Here is a 20,965-nt window from a genome sequence, read left to right on the forward strand (position 1 = left end):
TTAGTTTTATTATGTTACCTTGTTTTGTTTCTCAGAAATCTTAAAATTTGAAAGCATTTTTACATTTCTTTGAAAGATTAGATTAGCAGAAGGAGTCTTATTTACTAGGTTTTCTGCTTTTCTCCATTTTCAAGTCAGGACAATATATACAGTAGATGAACTCTGCCTTCAGAAAGGGTAAATGGTCTAAATCTCAGCCAAGTGTGAAGATTTAAGGTTAGAGGTAAGGAGCTTAGGGCATTACTGTATGCTTGTCACTCAAAGATTTTTTTTAAATTCTACAAATAAGGAAAATTCCTTATAGCTCAGTTGGTAAAGAATCTGCCTGCCCCATACCGGAGACCTGGGTTCAATTCCTAGGTTGGGAAGATCCGCTGGAGAAGGAATTGGCAACCCACTCCAGTATTCTTGCCTGGAGAATCTTATGGACAGAGGAGCCTGGCAGGCTATAGTCCATGGGGTCGCAAGAGTCGGACATGACTTAGCAACTAAACCACCACCACCACCACCACAGTATGAAGATGATTTTCATTAATTAATAACTTTTCACTATAAGCTGTGAATAGTCTAATACCAAGACAGTTATGTGTACCAGTGTGTACATGCACATGTGTGGGGGGTAACAGAGAAGTGGCTTTACAGTTTCAGAAGCAAGGTAACTGAGGAAACTGGAGACAGTGAGCACTGCCAGAAAACCCGTGATAGGTCCATTTAGACCTTTGGAATGCAACAAAATGAATATGAAGGCCATTCTCTGAGGAATAACTGAGGGACTCCTACCTGTACTTTGAAAACCAAATATAGAGTTTTGTTAAAACATGTTTCATTCTTTAGCACTGGAAAAGGTTTTGAGATGTTTTATGTTTAGATAGCTTTCTGACAGTCTGGTTCACGTATAAATTTGGCACACCTGAAAAGTATCAAAAGTGAAAGCATAGCATAAATATTTAAAGTTCACACAGCTTCTTTTTACATAAAGGATCTTGAACTATATGTGCAGATATGAAGCATCAAAGAGATTTAATAGAAATCAGTAAAAAAGATACAAGTTATGTGACATTTAAGAATGCATTATTTTGCATCTCTTAGATTAATTATGTAATTCTCATTCTAGAAATAGATGAGTGATATGCTTTTAAACAGTGAATTACAACTACCTATGTGTGTACTTCTGTGTTAGTTACCTATTTCTGTGTAACAATATTAACAGAAACTTAACTAGCTTGAAAAGAATGCACATTTATTATCTCACAATTTCTGGGTCCTCTGCAAGCAGACAGTCTAGGAGTGAGTCAGGGCTGGGTTCACTGAAGGTTTGGCAGAGGATGGATCTGTTTCAGTCTCCCAGGGTGATTGACCACATTCAGTTCTTGCTGTCAGCCAGAGGCACTCGCACAACATGGCATCTTATTTCTTCAAGACCAGTAAGGGAGCCAGTCTCTCAGTGTGACAGGTGTTACAGTTTTATGTAACAGAAGTGATATACCATCACCTTTGCCATATTCTTTGGGTTCAAAGCAGGTTAGAGGTTCCACCCACGTTCAAAGAGAAGAGCTTACACAAAGGCACATACCAGGGAAGAGGATCATGGGGATCACCTTAGAATCTGTCATACTTTTCCTAGTTTTAATTTGTTATTATTTCATACAATTGCAAAAACTAAGCAGTCCCAATATATCTCTCACAGGATAGTATAGTATTTTCTCATCAGTTGTCTTCAAGCTCTTTGAATTTGCAGAGCTGTGTTTTCCTTTTCATCAGGTAGTAAATTCTGAGCATTTTCCTTATGGTACATAAGTTGGTTAATGACAACCTGTTGCCTGGAGCTTTATCTAGAAAGGTTTATTGAAACATAATCATACTCTATTTATTTACACATTCTAACTTTTTTTCTTTTTCACTTACAAGGGCAGAGCTAAGTAGATTCAACAGAGACTGTATAGTTCACAAGCCTGAAATATTTATCCTATTAACTCTTTAGGGAAAAGCTTGCCAATTTCTATTTTGTATGATTATATCTTGTGTTTTCCTTAATTTATGTTATAGCAGTAAGACATGTTAGAAGACTGAGACAAACTGAACTGTTAGCAGTAGAGTTCTTTGGGAAAAAAACTACCCAACCTTTTGTCCTAAAGCATTTGAACGACTACTGTATGTTCAACACTGTTTGAGAATATGCATCTTGGTTTTTACCCTTGGTGAACTTAAACTGGCTGTTGATTGCGTGTGGAATAACTGTGAAGAATACATATATAATGTGCAGATATTTGTGAAGGCCCAAGAGATATGTTGTTTAGTCGCTAAGTCATGTCTGACTCTACGACCCCATTGTAGCCTGCCAGGCCCCTCTGTCCATGGAATAAAATACTGAAGTGCATCACCACTTATTTCTCCAAGGAATGTTCCCAACCTAGAGATCGAACCCAAATGTCCTGCATTAGCAGGCAGATTCTTTACCATTGAGCCACTGAAGAAGGCCCGCAAGGGGTATGGAAAAGTTTAAATTGAATCAAAATATGGGCAAAAGTTGAGGGGAGGTGAAGGGAGATGATTATTCATATGTAAACTATATAAACACATGCATAGGAGAAAGAATATCAGCAAAGTATATTGCTGTAGTAAAGAGGAGAAAGCACTTCTGGAGAGCATATTAATTTAGAACTGTCAGAGGGAAAGTTTGGCCTACTTTTCCTGAGACAGACTCAGGGAAATACTCCCTACTTGTAGCATTCAGATTGTGAAACTTCAGAACCCATATACCAGCTCCTCTAATTGCAGTGTGTGGGGCTCAGGCTGTTGTTACCTTTTATCCACCAGATCCATCATGCTTCACTTCCTAATTACGGTCGGTCATTGTCCAAAAATTAGGTTATTCTAATGATCTTACCTTCTCTGTTACCTTTATCTTCATAATATTTGGTATTTTTTTCTCTGTAGACTCAATTTCCTAGTATTCCAGTCATTTCTAAACCTTTCCAGTTTGCCTTCTGTAACACCCATTTCATACAAAACAGTCTTAATATCTTTAAATCTTATCATTAAATATTCTATTAAAACATTTAACATTAAGTGAGGATTTACTGTGTGCTGGCATCATACTAAGTCCTTAATGTGTATTTTATCATTTGATTTAACAGTAGTCAGATGAGGTGTCTTTATGTTCAGTTCAGTTCAGTTGCTCAGTCGTGTCCGACTCTTTGCAACCCCATGAATCACAGCACGCCAGGCCTCCCTGTCCATCACCAACTCCCGGAGTTCACTCAGACTCACGTCCATCGAGTCGGTGATGCCATCCAGCCATCTCATCCTCTGTCGTCCCCTTCTCCTCCTGCCCCCAATCCCTTCCAGCATCAGAGTCTTTTCCAATGAGTCAACTCTTCGCATGAGGTGGCCAAAGTACTGGAGTTTCAGCTTTAGCATCATTCCTTCCAAAGAAATCCCAGGGCTGATCTCCTTCAGAATGGACTGGTTGCATCTCTTTGCAGTCCAAGGGACTCTCAAGAGTCTTTTCCAACACCACAGTTCAAAAACATCAATTCTTCGGCACTCAGCTTTCTTCACTGTCCAACTCTCACATCCATACACGACCACTGGAAAAACCATAGCCTTGACTAGACGAACCTTTGTCGGCAAAGTAATGTCTCTGCTTTTGAATATGCTATCTAGGTTGGTCATAACTTTTCTTCCAAGGAGTAAGTGTCTTTTAATTTCATGGCTGCGATCACCATCTGCAGTGATTTTGGAGCCCAAAAAAATAAAGTCTGACACTGTTTCCACTGTTTCCCCATCTATTTCCCATGAAGTGATGGGACCAGATGCCATGATCTTAGTTTTCTGAATGTTGAGCTTTAAGCCAACTTTTTCACTCTCCACTTTCACTTTCATCAAGAGGCTTTTTAGTTCCTTTTCACTTTCTGCCATAAGGGTGGTGTCTTTATGTTATAGAAGACGAAATTTTGAAGGAAGCCAAGTAACTTATCCAAGGTCATGCACCTAGTAGCTGAGATGCACAATCAAGTTTTTCTGACATTAAATCATTTTATGCTAAAACCTGATAACTCATCTTAAAAATTCTTTCTGGAGTGAGTTATAAATCTTTAGTTATTCTTCTTCTATACCATCTTATTGTTGTCATGTACTGACTTCCTAGTTATTTCTGTCATTTATTAGAGATGATCATGATCTTCAACCTCAAGAAGGCATTGAACACTGGCCAGCAGCTTTTTGTGTATGCTAATCACCTCCTTTTCATTCACGTTAACCTCGGTGGTCTTTTAAAACTCTTTTGTCTTCAAACATCAGATAGTACCACTTTTCTTTTCCTGGAATGACTTATTTCATGCAGAAGTAAGAGTCTGTCTCATCATAAACAACTTCCCACCATCAATCCTCAAAGCTTAGCTCTATTCACAAATAGAAAGATGAGATGTATCTTCTCCTGTTAGAGAATCATCCTTGCACCTGCACTTTAGATCTTTTCTCCTACTACCTTTCGAAGTACCTGGCAATATAAATTTTCATTTCTCATCACTACTGCCTTTAAGTTCTTTTCTATGTGCACTTGTTTTTCAAAGGAAGTTCTTCCCCCTTAACCCTGACTCTCTAATTACTGCTTTTTCTCTTCCCTTTTATAGGCAAGCCTGTTGAATAGTCTGTAACACTTCTTGTGTGTTTTAGTAATATTTCAGTCATTGCTCAGTCTATTTTAGGCTCTCCCACTTCACTAAAACTGCCTTAGCAAGAGACACTGAAGACTTTCTCACAGCTAAACCCAGAGGATACCTCTTAGTCCTATTCCTTCTTTTTTTTTTTAACTTTTTAATTGAAGTATAGTTGATTTACAATATTATGTTCATTTCTGGTGTTCAGCACAGGAGTTCATATATATATATATATATATATATATATATATATATATATTCCATTAAGGTTATTACAAGCTATTGAATATAGTTCCCTGTGCTATTCACTAGGACCTTGTTGTTATCTGTTTTATATATAGTAATTTGTATCTGCTAATCCCAAACTCTTAATATATTCCTGCCCCCCTCTCTCCTTTGACAACTGTGTTTCTGTGTCTGTGAGTCTGTTTCTACTTTGTTAATAAGTTCACTTGTGTCATATTTTAGATTTCACATATAAGTGGACTAATCGTATATTTAGCTTTCTCTTTCTGACTAGGTCCATCCCTCTTGCAAATGGCACTGTCTCAGTTTTTGTTGTGGCTGAGTAGTATTCCATTGTGTATATGAACCACATCTTCTTTATCCATTCACCTGTTGATGGACACTTAGGTTGCTTCAGTGTCTTGGCTATTGTAAATAGTGCTGCTGTCAACTGTGGGGCACATGTATCTTTTCAAATTGAGAATTTTCTCTAAAACATATGTCCAGGAGTGGGATTGCTGCGTTATATGGCAACTCTACTTTTAGTGTTTTAAGGAAACTCCATACTGTTTTCCATAGTGGCTGTACCAACTTATATTCCCACCAGTAGCGTAGGAGGGTCCCCTTTCTCCACACCCTCTCCTGCATTTATAATTTATAGGGTTTTTAATGATGACCATTCTGACCAGTGTGCAGTATTATGTTACTGTATTTTTGATCCACATTTTTCTAATGTTTAGCAAAGTTGAGCGTCTTTTCATGTGGCTTTTGACCATCTGTATGTCTTTAGAGAAATATCGATTTAGGTCTTCTGCCCATTTTTCAATAGAGTGGTTTGGTTTTTTGTTGTTGAGTTGTATGAGCTCTTTGTATATTTTGGAAATTAAGCCCTTGTCAGGCACATTGTTTGCAAATATTTTCTCCCATTTCATAGGTTGTCTTTTCATTTTGTTTATGGTTTCCTTTGCTGTGCAAAAGCTTTTAAGTTTAATTAGGTCCCATTTGTTTATTTTTGCTTTTATTTCTACTGCTTTGGGAGACCCAAGAAAACATTGCTGTGATTTATGTCAGGGAACGTTTTTCTTATGTTCTCTTCTAGGAGTTTTGGGGGGTCATGTCTTATATTAAAATCTTTACACCATTTTGAACTTATTTTTGTGTACAATGTGAGGCATCTGTACAGTGCATTCTAACTTCATTGACTTACATGCAGCCACCCAGCCTTCTTAACACCACTTGCTGAAGTGACAGTGTTTTCTCCATTATGCAGTATATTCTTGCCTCCTTTGCTGAAGATTAATTGACTGTAGGCATGCGGGATTATTTCTGGGCTGTCTGTTCCATTCCATTGACCCACATATCTGTTTTTGTGCCAGTGTCACATGGTTTTGATTACTTTAGCTCTGTAGTGTTGTCTGAAGTCTGAGAGGGTTATGCCTCCAGCTTTGTTCTTTTTTCTCAGGATTCCTTTGGAAATTCAGGGTCTTTTATGGTTCCATATATATTAGAGAATTATTTATTCTCTTTCTGTGGAAAATGTCATGGGTAATTTGATAAAGATTGCATTAAATCTATAGACTGCTTTGGATAATATGACCAATTTAACAATATTAATAATTCCAATTCAAGAGCATGGGTGATGTTCCCATTTATTTGAATTATCCTGTTTCCTTTATCAATATTTTATAGTTCTCATCATATAGATCTTTCACCTCCTTGGTCAGGTTTATTCCTAAGTTTGTTTTGTTTTTGTCTGTTTTTTACGTGATTTTAAAAGGGCTTTTTTTTTTTTAATTTTCCGTTTCTGATATTTCTTTGTTAGCATAAAGAAATGCAACACATTTCTGTATGTTGATCTTATATCCTGCTACCTTCTCAGCCCTCTTCCTCCTTGATCTCTGCAACAGTTGATGTGGTTAATCACTCTTTCCTTGAAGTACTAACTTTCTCTGGATTCTATTAAAGTATTCTGTTTTGGTTTTCCTTCTATCCCTCTCTTCATGTTTTTCAGACTCCCTTTGCTCTACTCAAAATACAGACATGATATTCCCTCTTTTAGTGCTACATGCTCTTCCCTGAAGGTTAGTCCCTGGCACAACTAGGATGACCATGAAAAACCTCATCGAATAAAAGTAATCCATAATATCCAGGCATAGCTACACATGTTCAGTTGTTCAGTCATGTCCAACTCTATGTGACCCCATGGACTGCAACACGCCAGGCTTCTCTGTCCTTCACAATCTCCCAGAGTTTGCTCAGACTCATATCCATTGAGTCAGTGATACCATCCAACAATCTCATCCTCTGTCATCCCCTTCTCCTCCCACCTTCAGTCTTTCCCAGCATCAGGGTGTTTTCAAATGAGTCAGTTCTTCGCATCAGGTATTGGAGCTTTAGCTTCAGCATCAGTCTTTCCAATGAATATTCAAGACTGATTTCCCTAGGGATTGACTGGTTTGAGCTCCTTGCAATCCAAAGAACTCTCAAGAGTCTTTTCTAATACCACAGTTCAAGAGCATCAGTTCTTTGGCACTCAGCCTTCTTTATGGTCCCACTCTCACATCCATATATGACTATTGGAAAAACCATAGCTTTGACTAAGACGGATCTTTGTTGGCAAAATAATGTCTCTGCTTTCTAATGTGCTGTCTAGGTTGGTCATAGCTTTTCTTCCAAGGAGCAAGCATCTTTTAATTTCATGGCTGCAGTCACCATTCACAGTGATTTTGAAGCCCAAGAAAATAAAGTCTGTCACTGTTTCCATTGCTTCCCCATCTATTTTCCATGAAATGATAGGACTGCATGCCATGATCTTCGTTTTTTGAACGTAGAGTTTAAGCCAGCTTTTTTACTCTCCTCTTTCACCTTCTTCAAGAGGCTGTTCAGTTCCTCTCTCTTTCTGCCATAAGGGTGGTGTCATCTGCATATGTGAGGGTATTGATACTCCTTCCAGCAATCTTGATTCCAGCTTGTGCTTCATCCAGCCCAGCATTTTGCATCATATGCCCTGCATATTAGTTAAATAAGCAGGGTGACAGTATACGGCCTTGATGTACTCCTTTCCCACTTTGGAACCAGTCCATTGTTCTATGTCCAGTTCTAACTGTTGCTTCTTGACCTGCATACAGATTTCTTAGGAGGCAGGTCAGGTGGTCTGATATTACCATCTCTTTAAGACTTTTCCACAGTTTGTTGTGATCCACACAGTCAAAGGCTTTAGTGTAGTCAATGAAGCATAAGTAGATGTTTTTCTGGAATTCTCCTGCTTTTTCTAGGATCCATAGAGATGTAGGATACATTTAGAAATGCAGAGATCGTATCCAACTTCCTATTCAAGATATTCTCTGGAATATCTTGCATGCACTTCAAAATCAATGTGTCTAGAGCTAAACTCACAGTCTTCCCTTATCTTCCAATTCTACTCCATTCCACATCTATTTCTCTTCCTCTCATCCATCCGTGGATTATTACTCAACCTACCAAGTGACACATGCCAGAGGCCTGAGTGATGAACTTCTCTCTCGCATTCTACATACCCATTAATTATTAAACATTGAAAGTTTTCAGCCTTTTTGTTTGTGTTTATAAACTCTGTCTATGTCTCTCCATTCTTCTGCCACGGCTCTGATTCAAACCATAATCAATACCTCTCACTGAGATGGTTATTATAGCAGCTTCATAGGTTGTCCCAAGTGTTCTCTTGTGCAGTCCATTTTTATACTATAGCCTGAGTGAACATTCTGATATGAAAATCTGATCATGATCCTTGCTTAGGACCTTTTTGTGTTCTCTGTGGTGAAGGGGAAGGGGAAGGTGAAGTCGCTCAGTCGTGTCCGACTCTTTGCGACTCCGTGGACTATAGCCTACCAGGCTTCTCCATCCATGGGATTCTCCAGGCAAGAATACTGGAGTGGTTTACCATTTCCTTCTCCAGGGGATCTTCCTGACCCAGGGATCAAACCCAGGTCTCCCGCATTGGAGGCAGATGCTTTAACCTCTGAGCCGTTCTCTGTGGATCTTTAAAGTCCAGAGACCTTTATATGTAATCTGCCTCTTCTGATTCACTTTAGCCTTTTCTCTTCTCGTCTTCTCACCTCCTTCCTCAAGCTTTGTATTTATTTCCCTAAGCTTTTAATTCCATCAAAGTGCCATTCTCTCACCTCTCTTCAGGCCTTTGCTTAAGTTCTTTCTTGCTGCCTCTTTTTTCCTAACTCTTAATCATCTTTTAGTGAAAGAAAACTCTACTTAAGTGTTTCTTCCAGAAAGTCATCCTTAACTGTTGCTTTCCTTCTTCTCATTCCCAATGAGTAGTATTCCTCTTATATAAATACTCCTGTATAAATACTTCTTTATTTACTTTCTCATGAGACTTTTGCTTTATTGAGAAAACCTGATCATGTATTTTATTCAGGAGACTGATGGTAAGCACTGTAATCAAGGGGACTATATACAGGCACGGTGAATGGACGAATGCATGAATAAATGAATGATATGACAGGCTGACTAAAAATAATTTATCATGGTTAGAAATGTAAATCATGGAGTATTTTGAGTAATTAAGATAGATTATGAAGGATGCACTGCAGGAATAAAGTAAAAAACTTGAAGTGATAAAAATACTCATTGCCCTAATCTAAAGATAAGTTGAGGTTTGTCACTATGCTTTTAAGACTTTAATCATAAATTTACTGTCATATTTTGATGGGTTAACAACAGAAACTAACTCTTCTATTTCTGCATTTCATTACGTATATGAGTCTAAATGTTAAACTAGTTTTACTTACTGTGTGATATGAATTATCATTTCCCTATTTTTCTTCTTTTAATAGGACCCTCAAAAGAATGTTGATGTCTGCTTCTGTGTTATATAAATGTGTGGGAGATGTGAGGGAGAGAGTAGGTAGGATGATTCCAAAATTTTTGGCAGAGAAAGTTTGGTGTTAATACCATTAGATAAAGTCAGAAAAGGAGGAATGAGCAAATACTGAGGTAAAGTAATGAATTCAGTTTAATCACAGTGAATTTTATATTCCAAGTAGGTCTACCTAGTAGACAGTTGGGTATTTGGGTATTAAATTTAGGCTAGAGAAAAATATTTGGGATTCCTAAACATTATTGACTTCCTCGTTGGCTCACATAGTAAAGCATCTGCCTACGATGTGGGAGACCTGGGTTCGATCCCTGGGTTGGGAAGATCCCCTGGAGAAGGAAATGGCAACCCACTCCAGTACTCTTGCCTGGAAAATCCCAGGGATGAAGGAGCCTGGTAGGCTACAGTCCATGGTGTCGCAAAGAGTAAGACACGACTGAGCGCCTTCGCTTTCACTTTCAACGTTATTTAACTAATGTTTTATTCAGTGTATGTTTTAGTTGAAATCATAGGCATGCACTAGAATGCTCAAGATTATATACCCTTATGGATCCAGAGATAGAATTTTAGGTTGTCTCAATTCAAGCCAACTACCAGCAAATTTGTGTATGACTGTGTATATTTTTAGAGCAGCATAGAAAATTTACATCAGTTTCTTAGAGTGGCCTGAGACTCCAAAAAAGCCTCAGAAGAACTAGAGTAAAAGAAAAGCAGATCAAAATCAAAAGCCTAAACACATCAGTATTTAAGAGAGAAATAAAGGAAAATAAGCCCAGGAAAGAGAGTAAGAAGTTAACAGCATAGTTTCTGGAATCAGACTTCCTAGATTCAACAGTGGCTCTGCTGTTTCCTAGCAGTATCACCATTCGCAAGCTATTTACATTCTCTTTACCTTTAAGATAGAAATTAATAATATTTATAAGGCTATCATAAGGGTTAAGTGAACTAATGCATGAGCTGTGTGTTGCACCGTGTATAACATATAGTTAATGTGGGTCACAGAGTCTGATACATCTGAGCAACTCAGCACAGCACAGTACAATAGGTCACTTATTTGTTATTTTTAATGTAATGTTGACTGTACTGACCAGCCTTCCCAACACGAGATTCTACCTCTTTGAAGAGTTTTCTAGGGACAGATGAGGCCAGAATGAAGCAGAGCACTACCCGCAAAAACCATGCTTACCACCTGCATGGAAACCACCATAACTCCTAGGCTTCAAGCAACTGACTTGAAAAGAGTAGATCCAAATGAGAATAGGGACAACTCTTCTTCCTAAACTAGACAGACAATTGTGTGAATTGATCTCTGCCACTTGCCTTTTGCCTTCTTCTCGCAGCAATAGAATGAGGATTTGGAGGCAGAATGTACAGAAAGAAGTATTTTAGAACTTTTCCTTTATTGTAGATCCCCTCTGCCCAGCTGAGACCTTCAAGCTACAAGTTTTAGTCTGCACTGAAGGAGGGGGAAAACTTTGCTTTGAACGTTAACGTTTTAAACTTAGATTTTAATTGGAGAAGGCAAGGGCAACCCACTCCAGTACTCTTGCCTGGAAAATCCTATGGACAGAGGAGCCTGGAGGGCTGCAGTCCATGGGGTTGCTAAGAGTCGGACACTACTGAGTGACTTCACTTTCACTTTTGACTTTCGTGCATTGGAGAAGGAAATGGCAACCCACTCCAGTGTTCTTGCCTGGAGAATCCCAGGCGGAGCCTGGTGGGCTGCCGTCTGTGGGGTCGCACAGAGTCAGACACAACTGAAGTGCAGCAGCAGCAGCAGATATTAATGATTGAAACTGATGAGAAGGTCATGGAACACACTCTGGATATCATTAAGAGATACAAAAAGGAAGTTTTGACATAGCATAGTTGAAAGCAGTGACTAAACAAAATTGTTTCATATTTGTGTACATAAGAATTGAGAGCTCTGTATAAGCTGCTTACATACATAGAAAATGGCTAAGGAAACAGGAAAAGTGGGAGCAAGGTGTTTCTTAAAAAATGAGAAAGGGAGAGGGTAGTTCCAAAAAGAAAATTGTCTATAGCAATAGCCTCAGTAAACAAAAAGGATAAAAATTTTAAAGTGTCTCAGAAATTAAACAGTTAGCAAATCATTGGTGACTTTGAGACCAGTGTCAGTGGAACCATAGGGCCAGCTAATTTGAACTTTGATATTAAGGTAGGATTGATGTTCCAGTTGTTTCTGTCATTAGGCTGCATTCTACCCCTTGGGGGCATTAATCAGTCAGTTCAGTCACTCAGTCATGTCGAACTCTTCGCAACCCCATGAACCACAGCACACCAGGCCTCCCTGTCCATCACCAACTCCCGGAGTTTACCCAAACTCACGTCCATTGAGTCGATGATGCCATCCAACCATCTCATCCTCTGTCATCCCCTTCTCCTCCTGCCCTCAATCTTTCCCAGCATCAGAGTCTTTTCCAGTGAGTTAACTCTTCGCATCGGGTGGCCAAAGTACTGGAGTATAAGCTGCAATATCAGTCCTTCCAATAAATATCCAGGACTGATCTGCTTTAGTGTGGACTGGTTGGATCTCCTTGCAGTCCAAGGGACTCTCAAGAGTCTTCTCCAACACCACAGTTCAAAATCATCAATTCTTTGGCCCTCAGCTTTCTTCATAGTCCAACTCTCACATCCTTACATGACTACTGGAAAAACCATAGCTTTGACTAGATGCACCTCTGTTGACAAAGTAATGTCTCTGCTTTTCAATATGCTGTCTAGGTTGGTCATAACTTTCCTCCCAAGGAGTAAGCGCCTTTTAATTTCATGGCTGCAATCACCATCTACAGTAATTTGGAGCCTAAAAAACTAAAGTCAGCCACTGTTTCCACTGTTTCCCCATCTATTTGCCAGAAAGTGATGGGACCAGATGCCATGATCTTCGTTTTCTGAATGTTGAGCTTTAAGCCAGTTTTTTCACTCTCCTCTTTCACTTTCATCAAGTTCTTTTTCACTTTCTGCCATAAGGGTGGTGTCATCTGCATATCTGAGATTATTGATATTTCTCCTGAAAATCTTGATTTCAGCTTGTGCTTCTTCCAGCCCAGCATTTCTTATGATGTACTCTGCATATAAGTTAAATAAGCAGGGTAACAGTATAAAAGCATTGACGTACTCCTTTCCTATTTGGAACCATTCTGTTGTTCCATGTCCATTTCTAATGGTTGCTTCCTGACCTGCATACAGGCTTCTCATCTGGTATTCCCATCCCTTTCAGAATTTTCCACAGTTTATTGTGATCCACACAATCAAAGGCTTTGGCATAGTCACTAAAGCAGAAATAGATGTTTTTCAGGAACTTTCTTGCTTTTTCGATAACCCAGCAGATGTTGGCAATTTGATCGCTGGTTCTTCTGCCTTTTCTAAATCCAGCTTGAACATCTGAAAGTTCACAGTTCACGTATTGCTGAAGCTTGGCTTATAGAATTTTGAGCATTACTTTACTAGAATGTGAGATGAGTGCAATTGTGCGGTAGTTTGAGCATTGTTTGGCATTGCCTTTCTTTGGGGTTGGAATGAAAACTGACCTTTTCCAGTCCTGAGGCCACTGCTGAGTTTTCCAAATTTGCTGACATTTGAGTGCAGCACTTTTACAGCATCATCTTTTAGGATTTGAAAAGGCTCAACTGGAATTCCGTCATCTCCACTAGCTTTGTTCATAGTGATGCTTTCTAAGGCCCACTTGACTTCACATTCCAGGATGTCTGGGTCTAGGTGAGTGATCACACCATTGTGATTATCTGGGTCGTGAAGGTCTTTTTTGTACAGTTCTTCTGTGTATTTTTGCCACCTCTTCTTAATATCTTCTGCTTCTGTTAGGTCCATACCATTTCTGTCCTTTATCCATCCCATCTTTGCAAGAAATGTTCCCTTGGTATCTCTAATTTACTTGAAGAGATCTCTAGTCTTTCCCATTCTGTTGTTTTCCTCTGTTTCTTTGCATTGATCGCTGAGGAAAGGTTTCTTATCTCTCCTTGCTATTTTTTGGAACTCTGCATTCAAATGGGTATATCTTTCCTTTTCTCCTTTACTTTTTACTTCTTTTCTTTTCACAGCTATTTGTAAGGCCTCCTAAGACAACCATTTTGCTTTTTTGCATTTCTTTTTCTTGGGGATGGTCTTGATCCCTGTCTCCTGTACAGTGTCACAAACCTCTGTCCATAGTTCATCAGGTACTCTATCTATCAGATCTAGTCCCTTAAATCTATTTCTCACTTCCACTGTATAATCATAAGGGGTTTCATTTAGGTCACACCTGAATGATCTAGTGGTTTTCCCCACTTTCTTCAATTTAAGTCTGAATTTGACAATAAAGAATTCATGATCTGAGCCACAGTCAGCTCCTGGTCTTGTTTTTGCTGACTGTAGAGAGCTTCTCCATTTTTGGCTGCAAAGAATATAATCAATCTGATTTCCGTGTTGACCATCTGGTGATGTCCATGTGTAGAGTCTTATGTTCTCGGAAGAGGGTGTTTCCTATGACCAATGCGTTCTCTTGGCAAAAGTCTATTAGCCTTTGCCTGCTTCATTCTGTACTCCAAGGCCAAATTTTCCTGTAACTCCAGGTGTTTCTTGAATTCCAACTTTTGCATTCTAGTCCCCTCTAATGAAAAGCACATCCGTTTGGGGTATTAGTTCTAAAGGTCTTGTAGGTCTTCATAGAACCGTTCAACTTCAGCTTCTTCAGTGTTACTGGTTGGGGCATAGGCTTGGATTACCATGATATTGAATGGTTTACCTTGGAAACGAACAGAGATCATTCTGTCGTTTTTGAGATTGCATCCAAGTACTGCATTTCGGACTCTTTGTTGACTATGATGGCTACTCCATTTCTTCTAAGGGATTCCTGCCCACAGTAGTAGATATAATGGTCATTTGAGTTAAATTCACCCATTCCAGTCCATCTTAGTTCACTGATTCCTAGAATGTCGACATTCACTCTTGCCACCTCCTATTTGACCACTTCTAATTTGCCTTGATTCATTAATGAGCAAGTGTAATTCCATTGCCATATGACAGCCCATGAAATATTTGAAGCCAACTCACTTGCATCCCTTGGGTCTCTTTCTCTTCAAGGAAAATACTCATTTCTCATGCATTCCAGTCCCTTCACCCTCCTGGTCACCCATTTGGAAGATGCTTTAGTCTATGTAAGTCCTCAAATGAAATATATTATTATCAGTCTGGTCAGATACCATAGAATATAACCGAACAGTCATCTCTCTCAAACTAGGAATTGGACTATTAATATAGGCCAAAACTACATTTGCTTTTTGGCAGTTCTGTCACATCGTTATCATATTTGTCTGCCCAGTGTTATGAATATTTATTAAATAGATTAACAAAATGCTTATTGTACAACCTCAAAATTTTTTCACGGTATTGGTAGTTTTCAGCTTCAACAGCTTAAATATTTTTTTGACTTTTTTTGCTAATCCCTAAATGGGTGATCTTACCCCATTAGTTTTTGCTGCCCCAAGAGTAGGATTGATAACTATTATAGTGTTTGTGACCAACCTAGATAGCATATTCAAAAGCAGAGACATTACTTTGCCAACAAAGGTCCATATAGTCAAGGCTATGGTTTTTCCTGAGGTCATGTATGGATGTGAGAGTTGGACTGTGAAGAAGGCTGAGCGCCGAAGAATTGATGCTTTTGAACTGTGGTGTTGGAGAAGACTTTTGAGAGTCCCTTGGACTGCAAGGAGATCCAACCAGTCCATTCTGAAGGAGATCAGCCCTGGGATTTCTTTGGAAGGAATGATGCTAAAGCTGAAACTCCAGTACTTTGGCCACCTCATGTGAAGAGTTGACGCATTGGAAAGGACTCTGATGCTGGGAGGGATTGAGGGCAGGAGGAGAAGGGGACGACAGAGGATGAGATGGCTGGATGGCATCACTGACTCGATGGACGTGAGTCTGAGTGAACTCCGGGAGTTGGTGATGGACAGGGAGGCCTGGCATGCTGCGATTCATGGAGTCGCAGAGAGTCGGACATGACTGAGCGACTGATCTGATCTGATCTGATCTGATAGTGTTTGTGTGTGTGTGTCTATGATAAGATATGTTTTCTGCCAAAGTACAGTAGATCTGAGTTTACAAGACAAGGTAAATTTTTGTTTTCCCCTTAATAATTATAAGTATTTGCTGTGTACTATGTACCCAGTGGGCCTGCCTGGTGGCTCAGTAAAGAATTCACCTGCCAATGCAGGAGACATAAGTTCAATCCTTGGGTCAGGAAGATTCCCTGGAGGAGGAAATGGCAACCCACTGCAGTGTTCTTGCCTGGAGAATCCCATGGACAGAGGGGCCTGCTTGTTTACATCCATGGAATCTTGAAAGAGTTAGACACAACTTAGCGACTGAACAAGAATATGCGCAGTACTAGTGATGTAACAGTAAGATGTGTTCTCTGTCATGAGGAATTTTTAGCTTAGTGGGGAAATTTCAATAATATGTATTAAATGCTATTTGTAGCAGTTAACACTATGCCCAAGGGCACTCTGATCATGTCAGCTAGGCTTGAGGATAGCTTCTCCAAAAATGAGGTTATCTAATCTGAATTTGGGAGGATTTAAGGGAATTAGCTAGCCAATGAGGTGAAGTTCATTTATACTAAAGTCCTGAGTTCAGATGCAGTATGACTACTAGAGATAGTAATTTAAGATATGAATATAGATTAGATCAGTAGCGATTGTATGTAGATTTTTTTAAAAAGTCAAAACCCTTAGTCATTTAAGAAGTAGGTAAAAAAGTGGGAACTTTGCCATTTAATTTAGTTGTTTTACGTCTTCACTGATGATAAATTATTCAATATTTTTTATAGTCTACAAGCGAATATCCATAGTTTACGCAGTATGTGCGTGCATGCTCAGTTGCGTCAGTTGAGTCCAGCTCTTTGCAGTACTAATGCGTATATTTTATTGCCCTTCTGAGTATTGCATGCTAAATCACTTCAGTTGTGTCCAAATCTTTGTGACCCTATGGACTGTAGCCTGCCAGGCTCCTCTGTCCATGGGATTCTCCAGGCAAGAATACTGGAGTCAATTGCCATGCCCTTCTCCAGGGATCTTCTCAACCCAGGGATCAAGCCCACATCTCTTATATCTTTTGCATTGGCACGTGGGTTCTTTACCACTAGTGCCACCTGGGTATTATGTGTCCTCAATTTTATAAATAATTATTTCTATTTTTCTAGTTAAATAATAGTGTCTTGGATGGTAAAGAATCCACCTGCAATGTGGGAGACATGGGTTCGATCCCTTAGTTGGGAAGATACCTTGGAGGAGGGCATAGCAACCCACTCCAGTGTTCTTGCCTGGAGAATCCCCATGGACAGGGGACCCTGGCAGGCTATAGTCCATAGGATCTGAAAGAGTTGGACATGACTGAGCGACTAAGCACTGCACAACACAGTTAAATAATTTAGGTTTACTTTTTTCTTTACTGAATAGTTATTCAGTGACCATTATGTACCTTCTAAAGGAAAAACAATAATCATATATTTTGTTACACCACTTTTAACAAGTATTTTTATTTTTGCACGTTAAGCTCTCCTCCTTGGCTACAACCATGCAGAGACTATAGGCCACACTAAAGGATTTCGTTCTTTCTCCCAGGAGCAATGAGAAACCACTAAAAGATTTTAAGTAGGGACGTGACATAATCAAGTTTGTATTGAATATTTTGAAAAGGTCACTGCTAAATTGAAGGAAGATTAGAGTGGATACAAAGAAGTAAGAGGAAATTGCAGCCGTCTAGCAAGAGCTGTCGGAGAAGGTGATGGCAGCCCACTCCAGTACTCTTGCCTGGAAAATCCCATGCACAGAGGAGCCTGGTAGGCTGCAGTCCATGGGGTCGCTAGGAGTCGGACATGACTGAGCGACTTCAGTTTCACTTTTCACTTTCATGCATTGGAGAAGGAAATGGCAACCCACGCCAGTGTTCTTGACTGGAGAATCTCAAGGACAGGGGAGCCTGGTGGGCTGCCGTCCGTGGGGTCGCACAGAGTCGGACATGACTGAAGCGACATAGCAGCAGCGGCAGCAGCAGCAGCAAGAGCTGTTGGTAGCAAACCTAGAGGAGAGACATTGGCATAGAGCAAAGTGAATTCTAAAAATAGTTTGAAAATAAAACAGAATTTTAGGCATGGAGAGAAGGGTGTATTGGTGAGAGGGAGGAGAGGTATTAAGAATAAATTCTGCTATTCTGAAAAACTGAAAGAAGACCACATTTGATGGAACAAATCAATGAGTTTCTGAGTTCTATCTTGGACATACAGGATTTAAAGCACTTCAGTGCTTCTGTATTTAATAGTAACAGAAGCCTGAAAGTGATGTAAAAGTCCATATTGGGGAGATGACTAAATATTGTAAATTATGAGACATAAGTTTACTAGATTATGCCTCTTAAGCATCATAGTTAGAAGACTAATTCATGTGAGATTAAGTGGAAAAAGTGGGATAAAAAATTCAATAATAATTGTAACCATCCTACTGTACAGCACAGGGAAGTATATTCAGTATCCTGTGATAAACCATGATGGAAAAGAATATGAAAAAGAATATATACATGTATAACTGAATCACTTTGCTCTACTCATAATTGTGATGCACAGGCTTAGTTGCTCTGCAGCATGTGCTATCTTCCTGGACCAGGGATCAAACCTGTGTCCCCTGCATGGGCAAGAAGATTCTTAGCCACTGTACCACCAGGGAAGTCCCTAAATCGACTACATTTTTGATCGTGGATTTACTTTAGTATTCTGTACCAAGAAGGTTTATAGACAAATTGCCACATGGTATTTTAGGTATGCCACAGGAGACTGTTTTAATAAACTGCCTTTCCTGAATTATAATTTACATATTAATATGATAAAAGACCCATTTTAAATGTGTATTTTAGTGATTTTTTTACAAATATATTTACTCACGTAACCACCACAACAATCACGGTATAAACCATTTCCAACATCCCCCCTAAATTTTCTCAGACCCAAATATTTCCTGGTCCCCAAACACCTAACATCTTTCTAGCACTAGAATTTAGTTTTGCTTTCTCCAGAAAGTTATGACCAACCTAGATAGCATATTGAAAAGCAGAGACATTACTTTGCCAGGTCCGTCTAGTCAAGGCTATGGTTTTTCCTGAGGTCATGTATGGATGTGAGAGTTGGACTGTGAAGAAAGCTGAGTGCCGAAGAATTGATGCTTTTGAACTGTGGGGTTGGAGAAGACTCTTGAGAGTCCCTTGGACTGCAAGGAGATCCAACCAGTCCATTCCGAAGGCGATCAGCCCTGGGATTTCTTTGGAAGGAATGATGCTAAAGCTGAAACTCCAGTACTTTGGCCACCTCATGTGAAGAGTTGAGTCATTGGAAAAGACTCTGATGCTGGGAGGGATTGGGGGCAGGAGGAGAAGGGGACAACAGAGGATGAGATGGCTGGATGGCATCACCGACTGGATGGACGTTAGTCCGAGTGAACTCCGGGAGTTGGTGATGGACAGGGAAGCCTGGTGTGCTGCGATTCATGGGGTCACAAAGAGTCGGACACGACTGAGCGACTGAACTGAACTGAAGACTATCAGATTAAGGCAGTCATATCATATATACTTTTTACATCTGACTTTTTTCACTTAATGTTTCTGAGATTCATTTTGTTGCCCATCTATCAACAGTCCATTTCTTTTGTTGTTGAGTCTTACCTCATTTGTGGACGTACCATCTGTTTTTCCATTCACTGGTTGATGGACACTTATGCCATTCCCAGTTTTTGATTCTTACGGAAAAACTATCATAAACATTATGTGTACATCTATGTGTGAACATGTCTTGTCATCTCTTATGGGTAATAAGCAGGAATGGAGTTGCTGATTCTTATGTTTAACTTTATAAGAAACTGCCAATCTGTTTTCCAAATTTTACCATTTTACACTGCCTCTATCAATGTGGGAATGTTTTATTTGCTCCACATTTTTTCAATACTTGGCATTGTATTTTTATTTCAGCTGGTTTAGCAGGAATGTAGTGGTTTTTCAGTGTTTCAGGTTGCATTATTTTGATGTTTAGTACCATTGAACATCTTTTCACGATCTTGTTGACCATTCATATATCTTCTTTGGAAGACATAGTTATTGTTCCACCTCATATACTTGTTTTAAAAAGGAAAAAAATAAAAGCATTTGAGTATGCTTAATATATGGTAGAATTCTGACTATAATTTTTTTTTCTTACAGAAGAGGATAAATACAACATTTATTCTCCTTTGCTCTTCAAGTATTTCCTGGCAGAAGGAATTGTCAGTGGCCATGCTGTGTTGGTTGCATCTGCAAAAGAAGACCCTGCTGACATTTTACAGGTATAGAATATATTAATTCAATATTATAGTTTGAATGTTTTATGAAAAAAATATTGCTTATGTATATATAAGCAAGATATGTATTTGTGTATGTGCAAACTGTATTTAAATATATTAATGGGACCTCACGTGTCTTTTTTTCTCTTAAAAAAATGTATCAGATTTATTTGAACATATGGTCTAATTTTTAGAGTCGAACAATTTTTTAACCTTTGTATCAGAGTGAGAAAATTTTAATAAGCTATTTAAAACTGAGAGTAAACAAAATTATTGTTAAATGATGGTATGAGAACTTAATAAACTAGCTAGGTAAAGAAAAACAACTGCAAAATGTTGTCAGATTTTATGTTAACCAGTATTCCAAAGGTATAAGTTGGAAGATGATACAGATATTGGAAGTACTCATTTATTAAAATTATTTTGTTTTGAGAATGCCAGAAATTATTTTCTTCCAAGAAATAAGCAATAATGCTAAAATATGTGATTAAAATATTGAGTTGGCCAAAAATTTCTTTGGATTTTTCCAAGATCTTAAGGAACTTTTTGGCCAACCCAGTACTATATCTTTTTAAGTCAAAGCATACTTTTCACCTCAGAGAAGGCAGTCATGACTTTTATTTTTATTTTTTTAATTTAATTTTATTTTTAAACTTTACATAATTGTATTAGTTCTGCCAAATATCAAAATGAATCCGCCACATGTATACACGTGCTCCCCATCCTGAACCCTCCTCCCTCCTCCCACCCCACACCATCCCTCTGGGTCGTCCCAGTGCACCAGCCCCAAGCATCCAGTATCGTGCATCGAACCTGGACTGGCATCTCGT

General features: G+C 39.0%; 1 protein-coding gene across 3 annotated transcripts in view; it reads left to right on the forward strand.

The window, feature by feature from the left end:
* ELP4 (elongator acetyltransferase complex subunit 4) overlaps positions 1-20,965 on the forward strand; it is a 257,422-nt gene that overhangs the window by 15,206 nt on the left and 221,251 nt on the right. For all 3 annotated transcript variants that reach the window (XM_070767618.1, XM_070767620.1, XM_019974939.2), the window contains exon 3: positions 20,017-20,138. In XM_070767618.1, coding sequence (XP_070623719.1) covers positions 20,017-20,138 — 122 coding nt within the window. The remainder of the gene's footprint in view (positions 1-20,016; positions 20,139-20,965) is intronic.

This window comes from Bos indicus, chromosome 15 (genome assembly GCF_029378745.1).
Source record: "Bos indicus isolate NIAB-ARS_2022 breed Sahiwal x Tharparkar chromosome 15, NIAB-ARS_B.indTharparkar_mat_pri_1.0, whole genome shotgun sequence".
NCBI lineage: Eukaryota > Metazoa > Chordata > Mammalia > Artiodactyla > Bovidae > Bos > Bos indicus.